Here is a 22,548-nt window from a genome sequence, read left to right as displayed (position 1 = left end):
CACACGCAGTATATACACATACAAAAACACATATACATATAATCAATTAAAAAAAAAAAATCAGTGTACAATTCAGTCATCATCCTATTCTCTCTCCCTATTCACAATCATCCTGCTCCAGCAATGATACAAATTACAAGCTACCTTGGAGTGATGGTGGTAGCACCAATCCTTATCAGATCACAGGGATCTATAGTCAGGCCGTTCATAAAATCTATGAAAGGTTTCGAGTTTATTATTATTATTATTATTATAAAGTAAGTAAGTAAAGAATGTGTATACTTCTTCCACTACTGCTACTATGATACTGTATTAAAAACCGGATGTATGGACTTTTATTGTGAAAAGCAAAACAATTCCCACCGGAAGTATGAAGCTCGTCTGTAGCTATTTCCTCCGCTGCCTTGACAACAACAGTCACTCACTGAGGGGAAATGTACATTTGGCTTGTCCTGCGAAGTTTTCCTGCAACAAATGCACGGCTTTACTGAGAGATGGAGACACCGACGTACACTTGTGTTGTGAAGTAAAAGGTGGACCATTGAACGGTAAGTGTGTGTTTAAAGAATAATGTTTACAGCCAGATCCAGCTTAACGTTTAACGCTTAATATCACACAGATCACAACTTCCTCCTCTTCGAGGCTGGACGAGCAGCTAGCAGTGTTTAGCTTGTAAATTAAACTCTAGATCGACACAAAGCCTCTGCTGGCACCAGATGAAGTTGTACTCTTACTTAGATAAACAATATGATCGATTAAAGTGTGCAGTGGGTTAGCCAGCAGACATCATATAGCTCAGCCTAGTCAGCAACTCTTTGGGCGATTAAAGTTAGGCAGTAGCCTTCCTGCTAGCCAAATCTGATGTTGTTAGCTAGGTGGAAAGTGTAAACACAATTTGGTGGTTAACATGTGGTGCCTTGTTTTTGTTTTCTTGTGAGTTATTTTAACCACTATTTGTAAAACAGGTTATTTCTATTAAACCTTCGTGGGTTGGTGGGTTTGTTTTTGGGGCATGCAAAATGACATCATTTGTTTGCACCCATGGGTTAAAGATTTAAGATAAGATAAGATAAGATATTCCTTTATTCGTCTTGCAGTGGGGACATTTGCAGTGTACAGCAGCAAAGGGGAGAGTGCAAAAAACAAGATGCATCAGCTAACACAGTAAAAAAAAGAGCTAAACAAAGTGTAACAAAATATGAAGCATTTAAATAGAAGGAAGTATAAAAATAGGAGCAGGATAGATAGATAGATAGATAGATAGATAGATAGATAGATAGATAGATAGTAACTTTATTGATCCCGAGGGAAATTCAAGTTTCCAGCATCACAGTTCCATAGTGCAAAACGTGTTAGTAAAAAGGCAGTAAAAAACTTAGTATTATAAAGTACAAAAAAATATACCAGATATAAAAATACAAGGAGATGAAGAAAAACTGTTAAAACTGAATATAGTGCAGGGTAACAACTGAGATATAGAACTATTAAAAAAGTGAATATAGTGCAGAAGAGACTGTTAAAAATGAATATAGTGCATTATTATCTGTCCTGCAATAGATACAGTATTATACAATAAACAGACTACTAACAAAATTGCACAAGTGGAAAATTATATTGCAACAGTGAGAATGAAATGAAATTCCACCTGAAAATATTGCACAGTATGAATTACACTTGAGTAGTAATAATGATGATGATATTGCACAGTCATTATACAGTATAGTGCAGTTATTGTCAGTTTTTGGTGTGTAAGTGGTCTACTGGGAGCAGTGCTGGTTGTGGAGTTAAAAACGTGTTCATTAAATTTGTTTAAATTGAAATAGCAGAACTTGCTCACCGTATACATCACTGGGACAAGTCAAGACAAATAACTATCTTTTTACATTTATGTTGCATTCAAAACTTATAATGCATTTAGTGCAACGTTAGAGTAGAAGCTGGTGACTGTAGCTACAGTAAAAGCCTGCATCTCAATGTCAGAATTAGGATTTCTTTTAAGGGTTAATATGTTATAAGCACTAATAATGTACCCAACACTAGTTTGTTTATTTATTTTGCACAATTTAAGACTATACAACATAACAAAAAAAAAATAAAAGAGAACTATACAGTGCAGGAAGAGGCAAAAAACCCACTGGGCTTATCTGAAGCCTCCACCCAGAGACAAGATTAATATAAAGAAATAATATGACTACATAATAGTGATAACAAACAATTAGGACAAGATATATATAATAACAACAATAACAACACAGTAAATATATATTAAAAAAAAGACGTGTGTGTGTGTGTGTTGCGTGGAAGTGTATGGTTAGTGTTTGTGAGGAGGATATTGATTTAAATATCTATAAAGACTTCTGGGCAATCGTAACCAAACAACATTGTGAGTGGGAAAAAGTAAAAAAAAAAAACATAAAAACAGACACATGGACAACATGGGGGAAAAGCAATTACAAAACAGCAATTAAATGACCCTTTAAGCGACTTTTGAAACATTTGACAGATGAACAGTTCATTGATAGTGCATCATTTGGTGCCCTATTTTAGGCATTTAATTATATTTGGTTCACATTTTTGCAGCAAGTGGTCTTCATGTAAAGTTTAAATTCATGTCTGAGTGAGATTTGTCCCGATCATTCAGTGAACGGAAATGATCTACTTCAATGAACTGAATGATGAAACTTCAATGTTTTTTCTGTCAACACTTTTATAGCATAGTCAGTAATGTCTGACTGAATAGATAATGCATGGGCTAAATTACTGGGCACAGACCTTCCTTATTTAATGTGTGACTTTTATTGCATGCCTGCTAAATTAATCCAAGCCATCCTCACTGGAAGCTAGTGAGTCATAGGGCATTGCTTTCTCCTAATGGCATGTTACTGTTCAAACTTTAATTTCAGTGTCAGACTTTCTGAACGTAACCTGAATGAAGGTATAAGGTTATTTTTAAGCAAATCCCAACATCTCATATAATTTGAGACACTGATTATATCCTTGAGCCCATATTTTTTTGTGATGAAGGAAGCTACTCTTTTCTTGTCACTTCTTGACACAAGAGCTTGCACCATCACCCCCACCCCTAATTTGTCATAATAATATTAATAATTAGGGCAAACATTCTCCAGTCTTAACTAGTTTCAGGTTAACTGACCTAGATTTGCTGGTAAGTTGTACAGTGTACAACATTATGATCATACTTTCCAATATTTTACATGAATCCATTAACAATGTATTAGATCTGCTACGTGATATGAAAAAAAAATCAGTATTCAAATGGGAGAAATTCATCTTTTATGCTTTTTGTGCCTATGAAACAGCCCCCTATCTGTGCATATACCAGTAGATAGGCTATTTATATATTCCTGTTTTAATTCTTTGTATAATATAGCCAATCGAAACATTTTATTTTAAGATGTATTTGTATAATCTAGTGATCATCACCTCTCAATCAACTGGTGTGAGTGTAACATAGCCTGCGACAGAGACACACACAACCCACCGACCACGGGCTGTGAATCAAAAGCAAACATTTGCCTTTTTTTTGCAATAATGTGTCCTATCTACAAACATGAACACTTGTCTTGACTTTTCCTTTGGCTTGATGAATGAACAAACAAACATTTGTGCTCCAGGTACAGATAGCAGCGAACACGCTAACATCATTTTTTAACTGCTTTTTCTAGTTTCATTTGGCCTTTGTGTATTTTGTTTCTTGGGACCAATAAGAAGAAGTGTTATCACAGTCTGTGGTTATCTTGATATTCCTGTTGATTGAGGGGTAATTCCAAAGAATTTACGATGCAGATAAGATGAAGTCTCCCAATGGAGATTGAAGTATCAAGAGTATGTCTAGAGATAATAAATGTCTGAAAACATTTTGTTTTTGTAGACCCTGTTTTAGTCCTTATGCTTATTCCAGGATGTTTGTTAATCGCACATTTTTTATCTGTTTAAAATGTACCTTAAAAGGGAGATTTGTAGAGTATTTAATACTCCTATCAACATGGGAGTGGGCAAATATGCTTGCTTTATGCAAATGTATGTATATATTTATTACTGGAAATCAATTAACAACACAAAACAATGACAAATATTGTCCAGAAACCCTCAAAGGTACTGCATTTAGCATAAAAATATGCTCAAATCATAACATGGCAAACTGAAGCCCAACAGGCAACAACAGCTGTCAGTGTGCTGACTTGACTATGACTTGCCCCAAACTGCATGTGATTATCATAAAGTGGGCATGTCTGTAAAGGGGAGACTCGTGGGTACCCATAGAATCCATTTTCATTCACATATCCTGAGGTCAGAGCCCTGTCAGTTTTTCCTCGCCAAAAGTTCAAGTTTGGAGCATTATTTAACCTCCTTCATGACAAGCTACCTTTAAAACTGAGCCCGCAACAACCTCCCGATGATCGATTGTGTTAATGCGTTAAAGAAATTAGTGGTGTTAAAATGAATTTGCGTTATTAACTTTGACAGTCCTAAATATAATATAATCTAGAAATCTTACCAAGATTTTACACACTAATGTGTGTACATTACTGCTTGCTACTTCGTATCCTGGGAGTAGGGAGTGCTTACAAAAGTGCAAGAAACTCTTTGCTAAGAAATCAAGCTGTCATTGAAATGAATGGACGGCAAGTTTTAGACTCAGAATACATCCATGATGTGGCTCTTTTCCTTTATCGTCCTTGTCAGAACCCCACTGGGCAGCATAGATGTCCCTCTATCTATGCAGTAGGCAAATGGCATCTCCCCATCTGCAACACAAGCCATCTTTATTTGCCGTCTCCATGGTGCTGAATGGAGAATGGCAAAATACTACCTCGTGTTTAAATTGCTTTTTGACACGATAAACTATTTTTTATACTGTAGAGAATTTCGCCACCCAATTTTTTTGCATCTTCATCTGCGTCTTTAGTTGTACTGCCTCATCATAATGAACCAGATACAGTGGAAAACTACCATGTCCTGTTGGCTGTAAATCAGACTGTTTTGTAAATAGTGCTAAAAGCAACCTCAGAGAGGCATTGACTCCGGTGCCTCCTGTTCCCACTCTGTGTTAAACGTCAGACATTATTATTATACTTTGGCCGACAGATAATAGGCTAGATAGAGATTCATTAAGCCGCGGGGTTATTTTGATGTCCAGCTGACAGAGAGTTGGCCTACACCTGATGAATGCCGGGCAGTCTAACAATAACTTCTTTTCCAGTATTAATTTGCTTCAGAGGGATGTCAGTTTCAAAATGACAGTTTCAAAATGACAGTTTCAAAATGACAGTTTCAAAATGTGAGCAAGGTAAGAAAAAAAAAAATTGCTTTTCTATGTAATTTGTTATCCAATTCCCGGAGCTGTTCCTCTGTCTTACACCATAATAACTGAACACATTGTCATGACCAGGAAGTCTTTCCTCCAGATGGAATGTCAACGGAAATTAGCGTACGTGACGAACACTTTTCAGGAGAACTTTGAGCCTCTCGTTTCCAGTTTTGGAAGCTGATCATTGTATGTGGGATTTCTTTGGAGGTAGTTCTAGCGAACTCACAAAATCCCCGGAAGCTTACATCATCTACCCCTAAATTTGGACTTCAGCATTGAGAAACACAGCAGGGATTCCTTCTTAATACGCTCCCGATGACCTGAAACTCACTCGGAGCTCAATTGCACACCATTTTTAATCAATATTGTCAACCAAGAATTAAATTCGGAGTACGGTCTGGATGGTGTGTCATGATGTACACCTTCAGAAATTGCGGCATCATCAGGGATGTTAAAAAACTGGAGGTAGCTCAAATATAGCTTTGTCAAAAATAGGAGACGTGGATTAGAAAAGACCCAAAATCGAATTAAACGCACAGGAAATGCCAGAGGTGAGGGATGAAATTACATCCAGTTTTTTTTTTTTTAAATAAAACATTTTACACTATTTCAACTATATCATCCAGTAATCATTAATTGTGTTTGTTTGTCAATGTATCTGGGACTGTAAAACCATTAGCATCTGGAAGATGACACATCTCACTGGTGTGTGCTGATGTTTTTGAAACCACTAAATGGTTCACGGACACATTTTCACGTCAGCACAAGGTTATATGTTTGTTAATGAATAGATCCAGGAAAGGAATTGCATTCTGCAGTTAGGACATGTTTACTGTTGCCTGGTTTTATTTGCGCTGTTGCTCTTCTGTTTACCTTGGAAATAGAAGAAGCGCCGTGGAACATAATGCTGCGTCCGAAATCACATACTATGCACTAAATACTCAACAGGTGTACTGTCGTTCAACATGCTTTTGTGGGCATAAACAGTAGTATGTATCTTTTCGAACGCACTGAGCAGTAATTTACGTCGTCACTTCCTGAGAGCCTCCTTTGCGGTTGGAGACGTGTAACCGTGGTAACCCGTGCCAACCTCGTGTGACCAAAAACAACGATTTGTGAGAATCAAAATCAGAATTAATTTGAAATTTATATTAGGTCTAGCAAAGTGAAATCTTATACTTGCAGTTAAATTGAAGCGTTATTGATGTTACTGAGCTGTCCGCCAACGTCCATTATGAACGCTGTCGTTACTACCGAATTGTATTGTGGGATATTTATGCTGCCATTGTGTCCAGCGTTGCATACTGTAATATATGCAATTCGCGTACTATTGGTTTCATACTAAGGTTTCGGACACACTAAAATATCTCATATACTGTTTTAGCATACTAAATAGCATGTTGGTATGGAATTTTGAACGCAATCATTGTTAATGTGGATATTTAGTAAAGTATGTTGCTTTGGGAGAGGGTCAGATCCCGTTTATAGCTTATTAATAGTGTAAAAAAAAACTATTTTATAAAACACAGTTTAACCTGAGAGTCAGTGTGCAGTCACAGACCTGTAACATAAAACGTTCCTTTGCAATTTGGTTGCGCCTAATTGTCTTTTTGCAAAATTACAGGCAATGGAAACCTGGATTTATTTTGTTTTTTGCAATGCAAGAGCCAACGTGTTATTGCTCCGTGGTCTGGAGGGCCATATTTGTTAAAACCATCACCACTATGGCCCCAAGTGACACATTTTGTTACTATATTTTTTCCCCCCCGCCTGTCTTGACACGTAAATTATAGTGCGACTCCCCCAAAAAAATTCAGTAACCTTGCGTTGACCTGTCTCTTCAGTAGAAAATAGCACATTTAAACCATACTACAATGGTAATCGTGATGTAGCATCAGCTGGTGCAGACTCTTTTTCTTTTCTTTTTTCTCTTTTAAGAGTTGACGGAAGGTTGAAACCATTTATTGTGCCGCAGTAGGCTTCCTGCCTCGGGGTCGTCTCAGGAACTGGGACACCATCCCAGTGTGTGTGTGTGTGTGTGTGTGTGTGTGTGTGAGCCGCGGCTTGCATGTGATCGCCCTCGAGTCACAGAACTTGAATACATGCATGTGCGTGCACAAACACAAATGCACGCACACTGACCGCAGTCACATGGAAAGTCCCACTCACTCTCGGTACAGTGCCGAGGCAGGCTTTTCCAGTTTAATTATGCCTTGGGAGTGTAATTTCACATCGACTTGCGGGTTGCTCCAAATTGCTCTTCTGTCTTGTTAAAGTTTCCTTTTGCTCACATGACTTGGCTAGTTGACCCAGTACATCATCAAGCTTTGTTATGATGTGGAATTGTAGCATTAGGACATCACTTTAGCCAGTACCAGATCGCATTTTGTTGGTCTATGACACATTTCAGTGCCAAGATACTCAAGGATGGCTCTGGAAATCTTCTGCTAAAATTGTTCAGTAGTTGCTATTAAAAGATCGTTCTACTTGACTGAATTGAGTATTTCAATTTGCAAGTTTACAGATGCTACCGGATAATGTGAAGCTCCTATTTTACAAGAATTTTTACAGTTTTTTTACAGGCTACAGTATTGTGCCACGTCTCCAAATTCAGCAGTCTGTCTTTGAGTCGGTGGCATCGCTGTGACCTTATTTTCCGAGGGAGACCCACTTAAAGTCATCGTGATACAACCTCAAGGAAGTAGTGCCAACAAACTGTCATCTCACATCATCTCATGTCGCCTTACCCACTGGTGTTGCTTTAATTTCAGATGTCACATGCAGGCTTTCGGTTTTAAATGTGACTCTTTAAACTTGCAGAACGAGCAATTAAAACACATAATTCTTTACAACTTGGCTGCGGTGCTAATGGCTTAATGACATGCAATTATGGTTTAGACTTCTTTTTTTAAACTCTTATTTATCTTTAGTTCACAGTTAAACAGGTTCTGTGAGACTCAGCAGATGACAGCGATTGATCTCGAGTCTTTCTGGACAATGCATGTGCATCGCCACAAACGGCGCGAGTGGCTGCTCCAGCGGTTTCCATGACTGTTCAGTCGGTTAGCAGCGGCTACTTCGTCCTCTTGTGAACTTGTCCCACCTGCCATTCAAAATGCAGTTGTGTTTTTCTTGTGAATCAATCTCCACTACTTGAAGTGTTGTTTCCAAGACTTAACAGCCCTGTTATCACTTTTATATCACAGTGTTGGTACTTTGAATGTGACCTCAAACGAGGTAAAAGGACTAGATGTTTACACTGCCCATATTTTATAGGGCTTCTATTGTTGTGTTACGATAAAGGTGGTGGTTTATACTGGGTTGATGTCAGTTGGCATTTGTCAGTTATGGAAAAGTATTGGAAATTGACAATTTGATATGAATTTTCAAAGTAAGATGAGACATCTGCTCCCAAAAGGGACAAATCATTTATGATTGTTTGTCCCCAAATTTCAGATACACTGGTTAAAAGATTGAAGATTTAGTATGTCATGATAGGGCTGGGCAATATATCAATATTATATCGATATTGTGATATGACACTAGATATCGTCTTAGATTTTGGATATCGTAATATTGTGATATGTCATAAGTGTTGTTTTCCTGGTTTTAAAGGCTGCATTACAGTAAAGTGATATTATTTTCGGAACTTGTTAACTATTAACTATATTATTAAGATAGGTCGTCGGGCAGCGAGTCTCGCAAGAGTTTTTTCTTGCACATTTTTACAATTTGCGGGTTACCTTCTAAACACCCTACAGGGGGGTAGAGTGTAGGCCATATTTGGACATTGTAATGTGTCAAGAGCCAATTGAGATAAATTGCAGTTTACTCCCTCTAAGTGCAATTTATTGACTAACTAAGAGTTGAACGCAAGCTCCAAGAGCCAGTCACTAACTAAGATGTGCCAATAAATTGCACTTAGAGGGAGCTACAGTGTGCGGACCTTCTTCTATGTTTATCATTGATGTCTTCTACTGGTCCAGCACCAGCCTACTACGGTTTTGGATGTACATCTCTACAGCCTCTGAAATGTACATCGAGTGACCTCTTTTGATGAGATTTTGCTTTCCACTTCACGTTTTTTCTATGGGAAACTGACTGCAGCTAAACAGGTAAAACACATATTTACACCTGTCCATATTCAGTTGGAGAAGTGGACTGATTTGGTACCTCAGCTTTGAAACCTTATCCAAGTTGTTTGGCATAGAATAATCTGCGTTTAGGAGCTTTGATTTCTATTTGCACTGCACAGCACAGGTTGGAAGTTGGGCACACCTCCCTACCTTCTCAAATGTGGCTTGAGTCGGTGTGTTTTTGGTTTGATTTGGTTGATATGGAGGAGGAAGGAGTCTAAACACGTGCAGTCTGGGCACGTGCTGACTGAATCTGGCTTCCAGCTGTGCAGCCAAAGGACTAAAACACTAAAGTAGCCGTAGTAAAACTTTACTGCTGCCTGCTTGTCACCACGAGCAGAGATAAAGTGCAGCCAGTTAGATGAAGGTTTGTAGGTTATGAGAGTGAGAGTGGCAGGATTGCTGTCCCAGTTGAGATTTGTTGCTTGTTAATTAGTCACCTTTTGGCTCCCACTGGAATTTTCCCTGAAATTAGTCTCTAATGACAAACACACACTCAAACACAAGTTAAGAGCACACAGAAGGGGAGGGAAGTCATTCTTTGTGCTCCATTTTGGCCATTTTGGTATTACGCTTCAGGATTTTGAAAGTTAAATCTGCAGCTATAGTTTTGAGGACATGTCAAGTCTTATGGCATCATACAAATACGGAAAGTTGTTCCCCGGTAAAACGGGCCAGAGGAGTGATATTTCTCATATTTGTTGGTTTGTCAGACTCTGCAAACTGATTTAACAGACGTTAAACTAGATACAATCTCATAGCCAGAGCACAACATGTTTTTGGAATAGCTATAATTATGTTGAAATGTCCTAATAAACTAACACTGTTATTAAATTGTGTCTGTGTCTCATGGTGAATCTCCAAGGAGATGCAAGTATTTTTTAATAACATTGCATACCCCTCCGCTGCAGCACCTCTTTGCTGATGTTTTGTTGTTTTCCAGATGGGAGATGAGTTGGGACAAATTTGAGGACATAAATAAAACATACTCTTTCTTCACTTAAAGGCAGAGTTGGTAAAGATTTAAGAAACATTTTTGTTGTTATATTAGTTGAAATTCTCATTGCATCCCGACAGCAATCAACAAATTACGGACTGTCAGTCTTGCCGACCTTCTCGCTAGGTTTAGGGACTTTTGGAGCTGGTGCTGCTATCTAACAGTCATTGGAAAAGAATTGGCAACACTGGGCTCGTTTTTTTCGGCTGGATCATTTAAAAAAATCTAGTGTCCTGTTGCTAGTTTCTCAAGATCCCCCATCCTGCTTTTAAGCTGGGAACATACCACATGATTTAAAGCTGTATTATAACCTGATTTGTCCATGGTTATTGATTTTAAAGTGGAGGTTAATAGGTCACCTTGAAAACTATACAGACTATCTTGAGGGCAAAGGTTTAGCATTCAAATCTCTTATTTCCCAACTGAAACTCTCACAAGGTATCCAGCTTTTTCCCCATGTTTTTACACATCTGGAATCTGGGTGTGTTATTGTTGCTAAAAGGGAGATTCAGCACAGAATCAGAGGTTTATCCAAAATATGTAAATTTATTAGCTGGATCTGTCAACTCTATGGAAGCCTGCATAGCACCACACCCACAAACTGTGTTGGGTTTATTTCAGCATGAACTTTGCTTCTCAGTATTTGAAAGTCTACTACTACTCTTAACTACTTATACTTGTTTGGTTCTGCGTAGCATCGCCTTCAAACAGCCATCCTTCACATCCACTACAAGTGCACTTGAACGTTGCTTTCAAACATGACGAGTTATGCTTTAGTTGTTCACATTGTGTAAAATCAGAGCATGTGGAAGCACTTGAGGCAAGGTGTGGCCGCTCCAGAGGCACACTGACAACAGCTGTGGCCACATCTGAGATCTATGATGGAAAAAACACAGGATTTTGTCTTGTTTTGCCTACACATGACTAATACACACTCTCCAGGGAAAGCCTGCAGACGTTTTATGTAAGCAGTCTGGCACGCACAAACACACACACGCACGCAGAAGATGCGCCTGAAAAAAAAGCCTTGCGAGAAAACTATCAAAGGGATGGTCTTTCTTTCTCTCACACAAGCCAGTAAACGCCTCAGTGAGAGCTGTCTTGTCTTACATTTTGTCAGATTTGTAACGTAGTATTTCTAGCTGATTGGTTGTTGTGCATCCTGAATCATCCAAATGCCGCAGAACATTAAAAGTTAATGCATTCAGCTTTGGCTCTGTACCTGATTTTCTGTTTTTCTGTCTCTCTCAGGTTGGTGTCCCACATCTGAACATCTACATCTCATCACTGTGATTTAACTCAGGGACAGACAACACCGCAGACTTCCAGACCTCCTATACCAACCACTATGTCCTAGCCAACAGCGGCCCAGCCCCCTCCCCTGACCATCCTGTCCCTCTCTCCATCTTCCTCCCTCTCACAGTCCTTCATCTTCTCTCCTGATGTGGTGATTTCTGGTCGTACCACCAGCGGCGCCCCCTTTGGCGTGATGAGCAGCCTGCACCAGCAGCATCATGGCAGCACCGGCTCAGAGCGAGACCTTCACTCTGTTGCCTCCTCTGTCAGCCTCCCATCAGTTAGAAAGACCCCCAAAAAGCGCCGCCTTTCCCTCCACTCGCTCTTCAGTCGGCGGCGGCGGCCTGACCGCGACCCCAAGCGCAAATCCAGGACTCTGCAAGCTGGAGCTGGAGCAGGAGTGGACGGCATCGTCAGCGCAGAAAGCGTCCAGTCAGAGACTGTCACCGATAAAACCTCTACCCACTCTGTGCTGGCTTTAGCATCGACTTCATCATTGTCCGGTTCTTTATCAGAGCTGCTGGAGTGCCCTCTGTGCCTACTGCGCCATGCACGCGACCGCTTCCCAGACATCATGACCTGTCACCACCGCTCATGTGCGGACTGCCTGCGGCAGTACCTGCGCATCGAGATCTCAGAGTCTCGCGTCAACATCTGCTGCCCCGAGTGCTCGGAGCGCTTCAATCCCCACGACATCCAGATGATCCTGGGGAACCGAAACCTCATGGAGAAGTACGAGGAGTTCATGTTGAGGAGGTGGCTGGTGGCGGAACCCGACTGCCGCTGGTGCCCGGCCCCCGACTGTGGGTAAGAATCGCAGCTGGTGGAGTATATAGACTACTCAGAGAATAACACATTAGGACAACCTGCTTTTTACATACAGGTGTAACTCAAGGGTAGGAACGAATTTGAAACTATTTTTCACATAAGTATTGTCCACCCAACACTTGTGGAAACAAATTCCAGTAACCATAAAAACTCCAAGCATGTGTGATTATTTCCACACAGGCTACAACATTTATTAAATATTTTTAAATCTCTATTTCGGGTACCTGAGATGTTCTCGATGTTTCTTACTTCTGATAGAACACAAATACAAAAGGTCCCAAAATAACACAGTAAGCAGCTACATTAAGGAAACTTCAAGGCTGTAATCTGGCCTTTTGAAGTTCACGCCAGCTTCTGCATTGATGCCTGAGTTATAAATAACTCATAGCAGTAATAGACCTGTTTATTCTGTCAGTCTAATGAGTCAGCTAAGGAAGAGGGGAGCAGCAAGTGATGATGACGCCTATTGTTGTCAGACCGTACCTGACCTATTTCTAACCACATAATTACTAAAGCTGTTAGTGATTTGCATGTTAGCAATATAATCATCGTCATACCTTCATATCTTCATATTTTATTTATTTTGAATGGGTTTACAGTAACAGTGTAAACAACACATTTTGCTAAAATAATATTTTTTTTCTATAAATTAATATTGTTTTATTAAAAAAAAATAAAAAAAATATATTTTATAAATTATTTATTCATTTATTTATTTATCTAAGACTGCAGGACCAGATGTAAGACTACCACACAGAATAAAACAGTAAAAACAATGAAGAACATAAAAAAAGTAAAAACAGAACAGCTTAAAAACAGTTTAAATAAGTAAAAAAAAAAAAACACAAACTTCCAGGTATTGAATTTGAGTATTTAGTAATGTAAATTATTATCTTGAGGTCAGATGCGAGTTCTGTAAATCTGCTCCTTCAGCTACTGAAACTCCGTTGGTTTCTCTGAGGGAGAGATTGTTGTTCTGGTTTCCGTCTTTCACGAGGAGGTGACGGTGTAAGGTGAGGGTCAGGTCAGGGTCTTGTATGTTTGGAGCTGGTAGGGATTCAACAGTTTGCTCACAGGGGCCTGAACTCAAGCTGACATTATTATGCTCTCTGTGTGCTGCTCACTAGGTCACCCTGCTCTACCTGTTTACCGCACCTGTAGGCCATGACAACCACCAGAATAATCCAAACTGCTCATCTGCATTTGCAGCAGTCTATTTTTTTTAATTTTTTTGCTGCTGATGCAGATGCTGGTAGAAGTGTTTTAAAGAAAACTATTCATGTATAGTTCTTCATAGAGGTTTGGAGCAACTAACCCACATTCTCTGCATTCAGTTATGATTGTTAGTTTAGTTTTGAGTGAATGCTGAATTCAGCAATGTCTTCACCTTCCTCTCTCACTCTCTCTCTCGCTGGTCTTTGTTTCATCACAACACTGCTGACCCTGTCTGCTAGAATAATGGCTCTTTCATGAGCTTGTTTCAGCTGTTCTTGCTCTCGTCATCTAATCAGTTTAGCTCTGGCTCACTGTCACACTCTCTACCGAATAATGCTGTCGCTCTTAACTGTTGTATAATTGCTCTCGCAAAGTAATTGGGTTGCGTTTTTGTCAGCTCAGTTGTCAAATGTAAAAGTCCTCCGAACAAACATTTGATGTAAAGAGACAAATTATTATCGTCTTTGCAGAGTCTTGACTGGTTTCACACATAGTTCAATGCACATGCACGTACCGAAAGGTCCATTTGGAAGTTTTCCCATCCACTTTACGACTTGTACACCATTTGCCATCAGTTTGCCTCACTGAGGTGTTACTGGAGACCGCCTGGAAAATGTCTAGACTGACTGCTCTGTAGGTCTAATATGGTGCCCACACACATTACCCTCCGATGCTGGACTGCACAGTGTGTCAGTTTCTAGGGGAAAAAGGCATCGTAAAATGAAATTATACCGTGACGTCAGTTACCGGTACATTTGTTTTTGTTTCCTTTCTCACACCATAGCACAGGAGAAAGTCCGCCCTTACCTTACTTTCATTTTCAACTTTTATCTTTTTATCAACTTTGCCCCAAATAAAGACGCTGTGAGGGTGAAACCAGTTGGAGTTTTGTACTCATGCAAAGAAAACTAGATAAACTAGATTGGATCTCAGCACATGGGAAACAGATTGAGCACTTTTTGTTGATCTCTCAAGTAGGGCTGCAACTAATTATTATTATTATCAGAATCTTTTCTCAATTAATCATATGGCCTATAAAACATTAAAAAAAAAACACTGACGCCATCATAATTGTCCGTGCCCAAGAGGATGTCTACAAATGTCTTGTTTGTCTAAAGCCCAAATATATTCAATTATTTTATCTTTATTCTATTCTTTGATATCAGCTGATGTCTATTATTGGATTAAAGACTTTTAACCAAGATCTTGAATAAGTAAACGGCTCTAAATATCAACCAACAGCCGCAGAGTGTATATCAGCTGATGCCCCAATTTCTTAGCTTTAACAGTTTTTAGGGAAATTTTACTGAACTGAATAAGCAGCTCCTTCTTGCCGTAGGCTTTGCTTTACAGAATAAAGATTATAAATAAAGATATTAGAGTGTATGTTCACAGTATTTGATCTGCTGAAGGTTTCATGCGAGCGGCAGACTCTTATTTAGATCATTTACACAGTGATACGTCAGCCAGAGTGTTTGTTTTTCCTTATCGCATGTTTCTAATGTTCCCATGATAAACCCTGCTATGGGAATCATGCTGAATAGCTGCAACAATCTCAGGGTTTAACTGAGGTTGTCATACATAAACTTACTTTATTAATAGTCCAGGTGCTCGGCACTCCCTCGTACAGTGTCTTAAGGTGTTCCTTTCAACAACATGATTGATGACATTATTAATATCTCATCGTATAATAGGTTTTAGAGTCAGCAAACAAAAGGAAACAGTTGCTACCATTTAATAGAATTATTTTCACAGATAATAAAGACATTTATTTGAGGCAGTAATTGTGTTGAGTTATAAATAACCGCTGCAACATTTTTTTTTATCGTGCCAGTTTGTCGAGTTTATAACAAATGTTGGATGTTGGGACTTTGCCTCGGTCATGCCGTGTACTTTTCAATAATAGCTCTCAGATGCACCACTGTTATGATTGATGAGGGAAACTATGGTGACGTGCAGTGACGCAGGACTGATTGTGCCAGCAGCACTGATTTATTGTAACAGAGCTCACTGGTGAAATCATCATGGAAAGTCAGCTACTTTTATGTGTTTATGTCACAAATGCCTCTCAGTGTGAAGATGTAAATAGCAGCAGTGTATACTGTGAAAGTTTATGGGATTTTTGTATAACACACTAGAAAAGCCACTCTAGTACTCCTGCACTACGCCTACACTTGTCATTTTAGCCCTGCTGACCCCTAGTGTTGTGCTAAACTACTACATCCATGCTCTCCTACCAGTAAATACTAACCACCATTTTGGCTGATTCTTTCTTTTTTTTTCTCTCTCTCTCTCTCTCTCTCTCTCAGTTATGCAGTCATTGCGTTTGGCTGTGCCAGCTGCCCAAAGATCACCTGCGGGCGTGAGGGCTGTGGGACGGAGTTCTGCTACCACTGCAAACAGCTGTGGCATCCCAACCAGACATGTGACACCGCACGGCAACAAAGGGCCCAAAGCCTCCGGTTGAGAACTTTCAGGTCCTCCTCCCTCAGCTACAGCCAAGAGAGCGGAGCCGCAGGTAACATACAAATAAAACACCTGCACTCAAATCACCTTTTTTAGCCACATTATAAAATTTTGCACTATAAATATTCATCCAAAATACTTGCTTCTCTTGCTTTCCCTCAATCAACCCCCTCTAGGCGATGACATCAAGCCGTGCCCTCGTTGTGCCGCCTACATCATCAAGATGAATGATGGGAGCTGTAATCACATGACCTGCGCTGTCTGCGGCTGCGAGTTTTGCTGGCTGTGCATGAAGGAGATCTCTGATCTGCACTATTTAAGGTGAGACAAACGCATAGTAGGAAAAAAAACTGCTCATCTGCACTCAGTAGTTACTACAGTTGTGTTTCTTTTTACAGTGTTTTCTGGTTTTTTTCTTTGTTTATTTTTTGGCATTTTGCCTTTATTTTAGATTCTTAGATTATGATTATTCTTATTCTCTGTTTGCCCTGACATCCCATTTCCTCTCTCCCTCCAATCCTCTCAGTCCGTCAGGCTGCACCTTCTGGGGGAAGAAGCCCTGGAGCAGAAAGAAGAAGATCCTCTGGCAGCTCGGCACGCTGGTGGGCGCACCCGTGGGCATCGCCCTCATAGCCGGCATCGCCATCCCTGCGATGATCATTGGCATCCCAGTCTACGTGGGCAGAAAGGTGAGAGCTGACGCTAGACCGCTGAGGAATGATGTGGAACAATAGTGGTCAAAACCAGCAGTTTATTCAGATAAATGGAAAACATGGAGCCACAATGTGACATCTAATACACATGTTTATAATCCAAATACATCTGAATGCAATCTTTGCAGCCTTGTATGATTTCTGAGTCACGATTGCCAATAATGTGATTTAATTTATAAGTAGTCAACAATGATTTTCCTCCTCAGATCCATAATCGTTATGAGGGCAAAGACATCTCTAAACACAAGAGGAACTTGGTGATAGCTGGAGGTGTGACGCTGTCTGTGATCGTGTCGCCTGTGGTCGCAGCCGTCACTGTTGGTAAGGAAGAAGGGTTTTTCTCTCTTGACTTTCTGTCCTTCACCATCTGTTTCTCGACAACATTTAAATTATTTAAAAGGGTTTTCTTGGTGGGTCACTAGTATAAAGCCATAAAGAAGCATCATCCATCATCCATTGAACCCTGATAAAACTACCACTGTTTTAAGTGTGTGTTTACACTGTGTTGTGTAGGCATCGGCGTCCCCATCATGCTGGCGTACGTCTACGGAGTTGTCCCGATCTCCCTGTGCCGGAGCGGTGGCTGTGGAGTGTCCGCTGGCAACGGCAAAGGGGTGCGAATCGAGTTTGACGACGAAAATGACAACATCGGTAGCGGGGCAGCAGCCACAGGTGAGCATCTCTAACGAAAGCAATGACACTGTTTTTGTTAAACCCTCATCACTCCATTTATTGTAAGTTACTTTCTTATATATTATAAACATTTACTCTCCTGTCATACGGTCACTGTAGACTGGCTTATGTGTCATTATTATTGGCACAATCATTTTGATTCTTGTCTTGCACAGCACCGGAATATTTGGAAAATACCAGCGTTTTTTTAGCAACCATAACACAAGGAGTTGTGTTCATGCAACTCTGTTTGGCTTGCAGAAGTACACCTACATCCGCCAGTGCCTTTGTGTGTAGATTTTGATTATTCATAGCCTGTGAAGTGCCAAAACAGTCAATGGGTATTTGAGGTGTGCAGTGGCGTGAAATGACAGTGGGTTTTCCTGTCATCGTGTGTTTGTCACTGTCAAACTGACGGCTGTCTGAGGTCGAGCTCGTCTTGCTTTCCCAGGAGGTGTTTAGGGCGACGGATTGTATTTCTCACAGCTTCTGTCAACACTTTGGATGATAATAATGAATCCAAATGACAGCAGGGACTTTAACCTTTCCGGGAACATAAGGTGTGAGACGTGATGACACTTATTCACACCCAAGAATTCTTCAGGATTCTTGTTCCAGGATGAATTTAAAGTCGGTTAAAGTCATTGATATAACTGCAGAGGAATGAACTTTAAGCCCTGACCTCAATATCACCTTTGTTTGTTGTTGTTATCTGAGGTCGTCTGCCCTAGTTCTTCTTTATGGCTCAATCTTCATTTCCCTCCTCCTCCTTTTTAACGTGTTTCTTTCTTTTTTGGGGGGTTTCTCCAAGCCAAATAGTTATTTGCTGCACATAAGTTATGACTCTTCTCTGTCAGTCAAAACCTTCTCTAAATTAACAAAGTCACACTTCCTGTTCCTCCCCTTTCTCCTCAGACACAACCTCGGTGGCGGAGACTCGGCTCAACAATCCCAGCCTCGGAGATGGAGCGAGCGTCGGCGGCCTGACGGGCCTGAGCGTCAGCGGGAGCCACATGGAGCGCTGCGGCGTGAGCTCCACTCATCGGGACAACATGAGCGACAACGCCAGCACCACGGCGCTCGCCGGGACCAGCATCACAGGCAGCCTCTCCGGCAGCTGCTACAACAGGTAATGGACCTGGAGGATCATTGAGAAAATGTTAGACCAGCAAAGAGTCCTCATTTCATACAAGTTTAGGAATTTGAAGAAAGTAGTAGTGTATTTTGATTATTTTTAGATATTAATATTCAGTGAGGCTTCATGGTATTGTGTTCTGCTACACTGGATAAATCAAACATGCAGTGAATCATCAAGATGTTAATTGTTTTATATTTTGTTTCAATTGTTATTTTTAGGATGGAAGTGCAGGCTGATGTCCAGAAGGAGCGCTGTAGTCTGAGCGGGGAGTCGGCCACCGTCAGTCTCGGGACAATCAGTGACAACGCGAGCACAAAAGCCATGGCAGGATCCATCCTCAATGCCTATATGCCTCTGGAAAGGTCAGTTCCATACTCATCAGCACATTTCTGACCTATTTTTAAACCAAAAAAGAAATCCCTGTCATAGTTTATCTAGTACATTTTGCCAGATGCCCTGTGGTCAAATTGTTTGAAGAAAAGTCATTGTGTGTTTTTATCAGTATTGACTGTACTGCATGCTTTCTGCTTTAGTAGAAAACGATGCTGGAAGCACATCAAAACAGTTGATTCTTAATAAATATGCATGATTGATGCCAAAGATAGAAGTTGTAATACCAAAATGATTTGTTCTTTTACTGTTGATTCATTTTGAGTGATCTTATTTTGCAGAGACAATAGTCTGGACGCACAGGCAGACGTCGAGTCCAAACAGGAGAAGTTGAGGCACTGCAGCGCCAGCAGCAGCTTGGATGAAGCCAGCTGTAGCAGCAGCACTGTCGGCCTTAAAGGTGCCAGCGGTGGTACGTGCTCATGTCCCTCCACCTGCTGCTGCGTGCAGCATGACAACCACGGCTGCCCGTCGTCCCCCTGGTCAAAGGAACCCTCCACCTCATGGGGCAAGAAGAGCCGAGGAAAGCTTTGGAAACGAGCCAGCAGCAGCAGCAGCGGCAAAGGGGACACGAAAATAAACGAGACGCGAGGAGACATGGATGCTCAGCTCCTGGAGCAGCGCAGCACCAACTCCTCCGAGTTCGATTCACCGTCTCTGAGCGGCAGCCTGCCCTCGGTGGCCGACTCGCACTGTAGCCACTTCTCATCGGAGCTCAGCTGCTCGGACCCTGAAACCTCAAGACCAGCTCAACCGCCCTGCTCCGCCCCAACGGACCCCCACCTTCATCATCCCGCCACCGCCACCTTCAACGACGTCACCATCACACCCATGCCCGAGGTGGAGAACGACCGCCTGGAGCATCATCCGCCTCAGAGTAGCCACGCAGCCTTCGCCCACCGCCTGCAATCGTCATCTCCACCTGCTTCACCCAAAGAGGGAAGTAGCGGGACGTTTCTGTACATCAGTGAGGAGAGTGGAGGCGCCGACGCAGAGCCAGAGAAGAAAAGTCAAGAGACCACCAAAAACACTGCCGCACAGCCTGTAAGCCCGTCAAGGAACCGCTGTATACAAACAGAAATCTAAAAGGAACTCTCTCCTGTTCTTCTGGTGGTGTTAGCGCTGCTAGCTCAGTTAGCCTTATCTTCACTATTTAGTGAAATCCCCCACATGCATTTTGGGAAGGTGGTGGTCAAGTTTAAGGCTATAATCTTAAGTATAATTGAAGTTTTACCTGCTGTGGATGCAGGCAGGAATATTACGTGAATGTCAGTCTATACGGTTACAGAGAGGGTCGAGGTCTAAGTTGATAGAGAGATTTGTGAATGAAGTAAACAGGAGCACAGTGAAGTCAAAGCATATCAGTGGGTTCTGCTCTTCAGTGACCGAACAAGCAAGACGTGTGTGAACCAGACGTTTCAGCCTGTTGTTGAAGCAGGAGCAGCAAGTAGAAGGTGGAGTTGAATGTCTGTGGACAGGTTGTAAAGAGAGCAGAGTCTGACCCTTGAATGATGTTTTGGATCTGAGCTCGAGGCAGGTCCTACCCTTTTCCTGAGCAGAAGTGATAAAGCTGGATAGGAGCAAGTAAAATATCTGGTATTCTTTTCAAGTTGAGCTGCTATTTTAAAGCCTGAACCTATCCTCCCTCTGCAAAAATCTGGTTTGCATGAATCAGGGATGGATGTGTCATCACTGTGGTCCACCGCTGTGCCACCACCAGTTCATTCTGTGAGAAACACCACAGCTAAAGGATTGTTGAACCGGAGAGGGGACCAGTCCGTACAGTAGCACATTTTTATTTTTACCATAATCACCTATAAGAAAAATCATTATTGTTGCATTTGTTTAAAATGTGTTTCTTCGTGCTTTGTCTTTGCTTATTTTTATTTTCCATTTTTGGGAAAGTTGGTTTTAATGTTGAAACCCTGTGTTGGGTCCAAACTCTTTATAGTATGATCGAGCGGGAAAACGTAGCCCTTTTTTTTTAAATATTGTGGATTTAAGACAGCGGCCGTCTTCACAAGCCTGTCTGCACTGGTAAAATAATAGTGTTTTGTTTGTGGTTGCACCTGTTCAAATGTAAACCAAGTCTTCACTGCAGTTTTTTTTTTAGTATATTATGGAATTATGAGAGGTATATTAAAGATTAAAAGGGAATTTTAAGTTATTCCTTGTAAACAGAACTGAGAAAAGCCCAGTTTTTATATTTGAAACTGTAGCATTTCTTACAATTTTATAGGGGCTGGAAAGTCTACCAAACAATGTATTTGCAATAAGAAAACAAAGCTTTTTAATAACTACTTAGCCAGAGCAGATGTGTCCAGTCACGGGAACACATCGACTTTATAGCGAAACCAGCTCTGATCTAGTTAAAGGTGCAATGGGAAACTCCTCTTGTGTATTTGAGCACATACTGTACATCTGTCAGTGATTTAGTATTCAGTAGTGAATGTATGATGATGATAAATAGGGGTTACATGTTTAATTCTCCCTCTCAATGATATCCAAATCAAAATATAATTTTTGATTCAGAGCTTTGGGTGTATTTTAACTACAATGTGTTTTGTTGTTCTTAAATCCTTGCAAATGATTAATGCAAATAATTTTTATATTTTTTTGGACCCACAGTGCCTTTTTTGGGGGAAAAATCCTTTGTATTGTGTTTTTATTTTATTTTTATTTCTTCATTCTGTGTGTCTTCAAATGATAAACATAAAAATCATGAGAGAATGAATTATATTTGCCTCATAAAACGCATGAAACGTCACACGAAACACTCACCCTCCCCTGAGACTAATGCTAGCTGTCACTCTAGTTTGTTTAGCTTACCAAAGACTGCTCTCAGGCGACTCACATTAAACCTGATTTTGAGGCAGTACTTTAAGACCAAAATATTTGTTTTAGGAATTATGTTTTGAAAATGTTTTCCTCAAGTAGCCAAAGTCAGCTCACCTGTGTTGTCAGTCGCCTCCTGTTGGCAATAAAAACCCTGTCTATCCAAAGCAATCAGCATTTTGAGGATCAGATGTTGCGTTCAGCAGCTGTTGTGAATTTTCAGCGCTGACCACAGATTACTTTGCTGTGATGTCAACCAGCCGGAGTAAAGAGTCTGTGATGTCGACTAGAAAGAGTTTCGGTGCACCTCAAAAAGCCTCCAGCTGCAGGATGTTCCCGCCCTGATAATGTTTCTTCTGTTAAATTCATGTGAATTTTATATTATTATTTGAAGACTAGTACCAGGTCTATTTTCTAAACTTGGTCAAAAGAAGCTTATGCTATTTGAAAAAGTATATATTCCCTAATTATTTGCTTTATAATGTGCATGTAAATGCATATCCTTAAACATTAAAATTCTCAATCAAGCT

The 22,548-nt window shown here is 40.6% G+C and overlaps 1 protein-coding gene across 1 annotated transcript; it reads left to right on the top strand.

Moving 5' to 3' along the window:
* The first annotated feature begins 399 nt into the window (after positions 1-399).
* LOC119503210 (E3 ubiquitin-protein ligase RNF19A-like) lies at positions 400-22,545 on the top strand. Its single transcript, XM_037794854.1, has 10 exons — positions 400-548; positions 11,717-12,568; positions 16,114-16,322; positions 16,447-16,591; positions 16,797-16,959; positions 17,190-17,304; positions 17,497-17,655; positions 18,571-18,784; positions 19,012-19,155; positions 19,465-22,545. Exons 2-10 carry the CDS (start codon positions 11,955-11,957, stop codon positions 20,267-20,269), a joined length of 2,568 nt encoding a protein of 855 aa, XP_037650782.1. The 5' UTR covers positions 400-548; positions 11,717-11,954; the 3' UTR covers positions 20,270-22,545.
* The last annotated feature ends 3 nt before the right edge of the window (positions 22,546-22,548 follow it).

The sequence above is a fragment of the Sebastes umbrosus genome, chromosome 15, assembly GCF_015220745.1.
Source record: "Sebastes umbrosus isolate fSebUmb1 chromosome 15, fSebUmb1.pri, whole genome shotgun sequence".
NCBI lineage: Eukaryota > Metazoa > Chordata > Actinopteri > Perciformes > Sebastidae > Sebastes > Sebastes umbrosus.
Note: the sequence above shows the minus strand (reverse complement) of the source record. Positions and strands in the feature narration are given on the sequence as shown.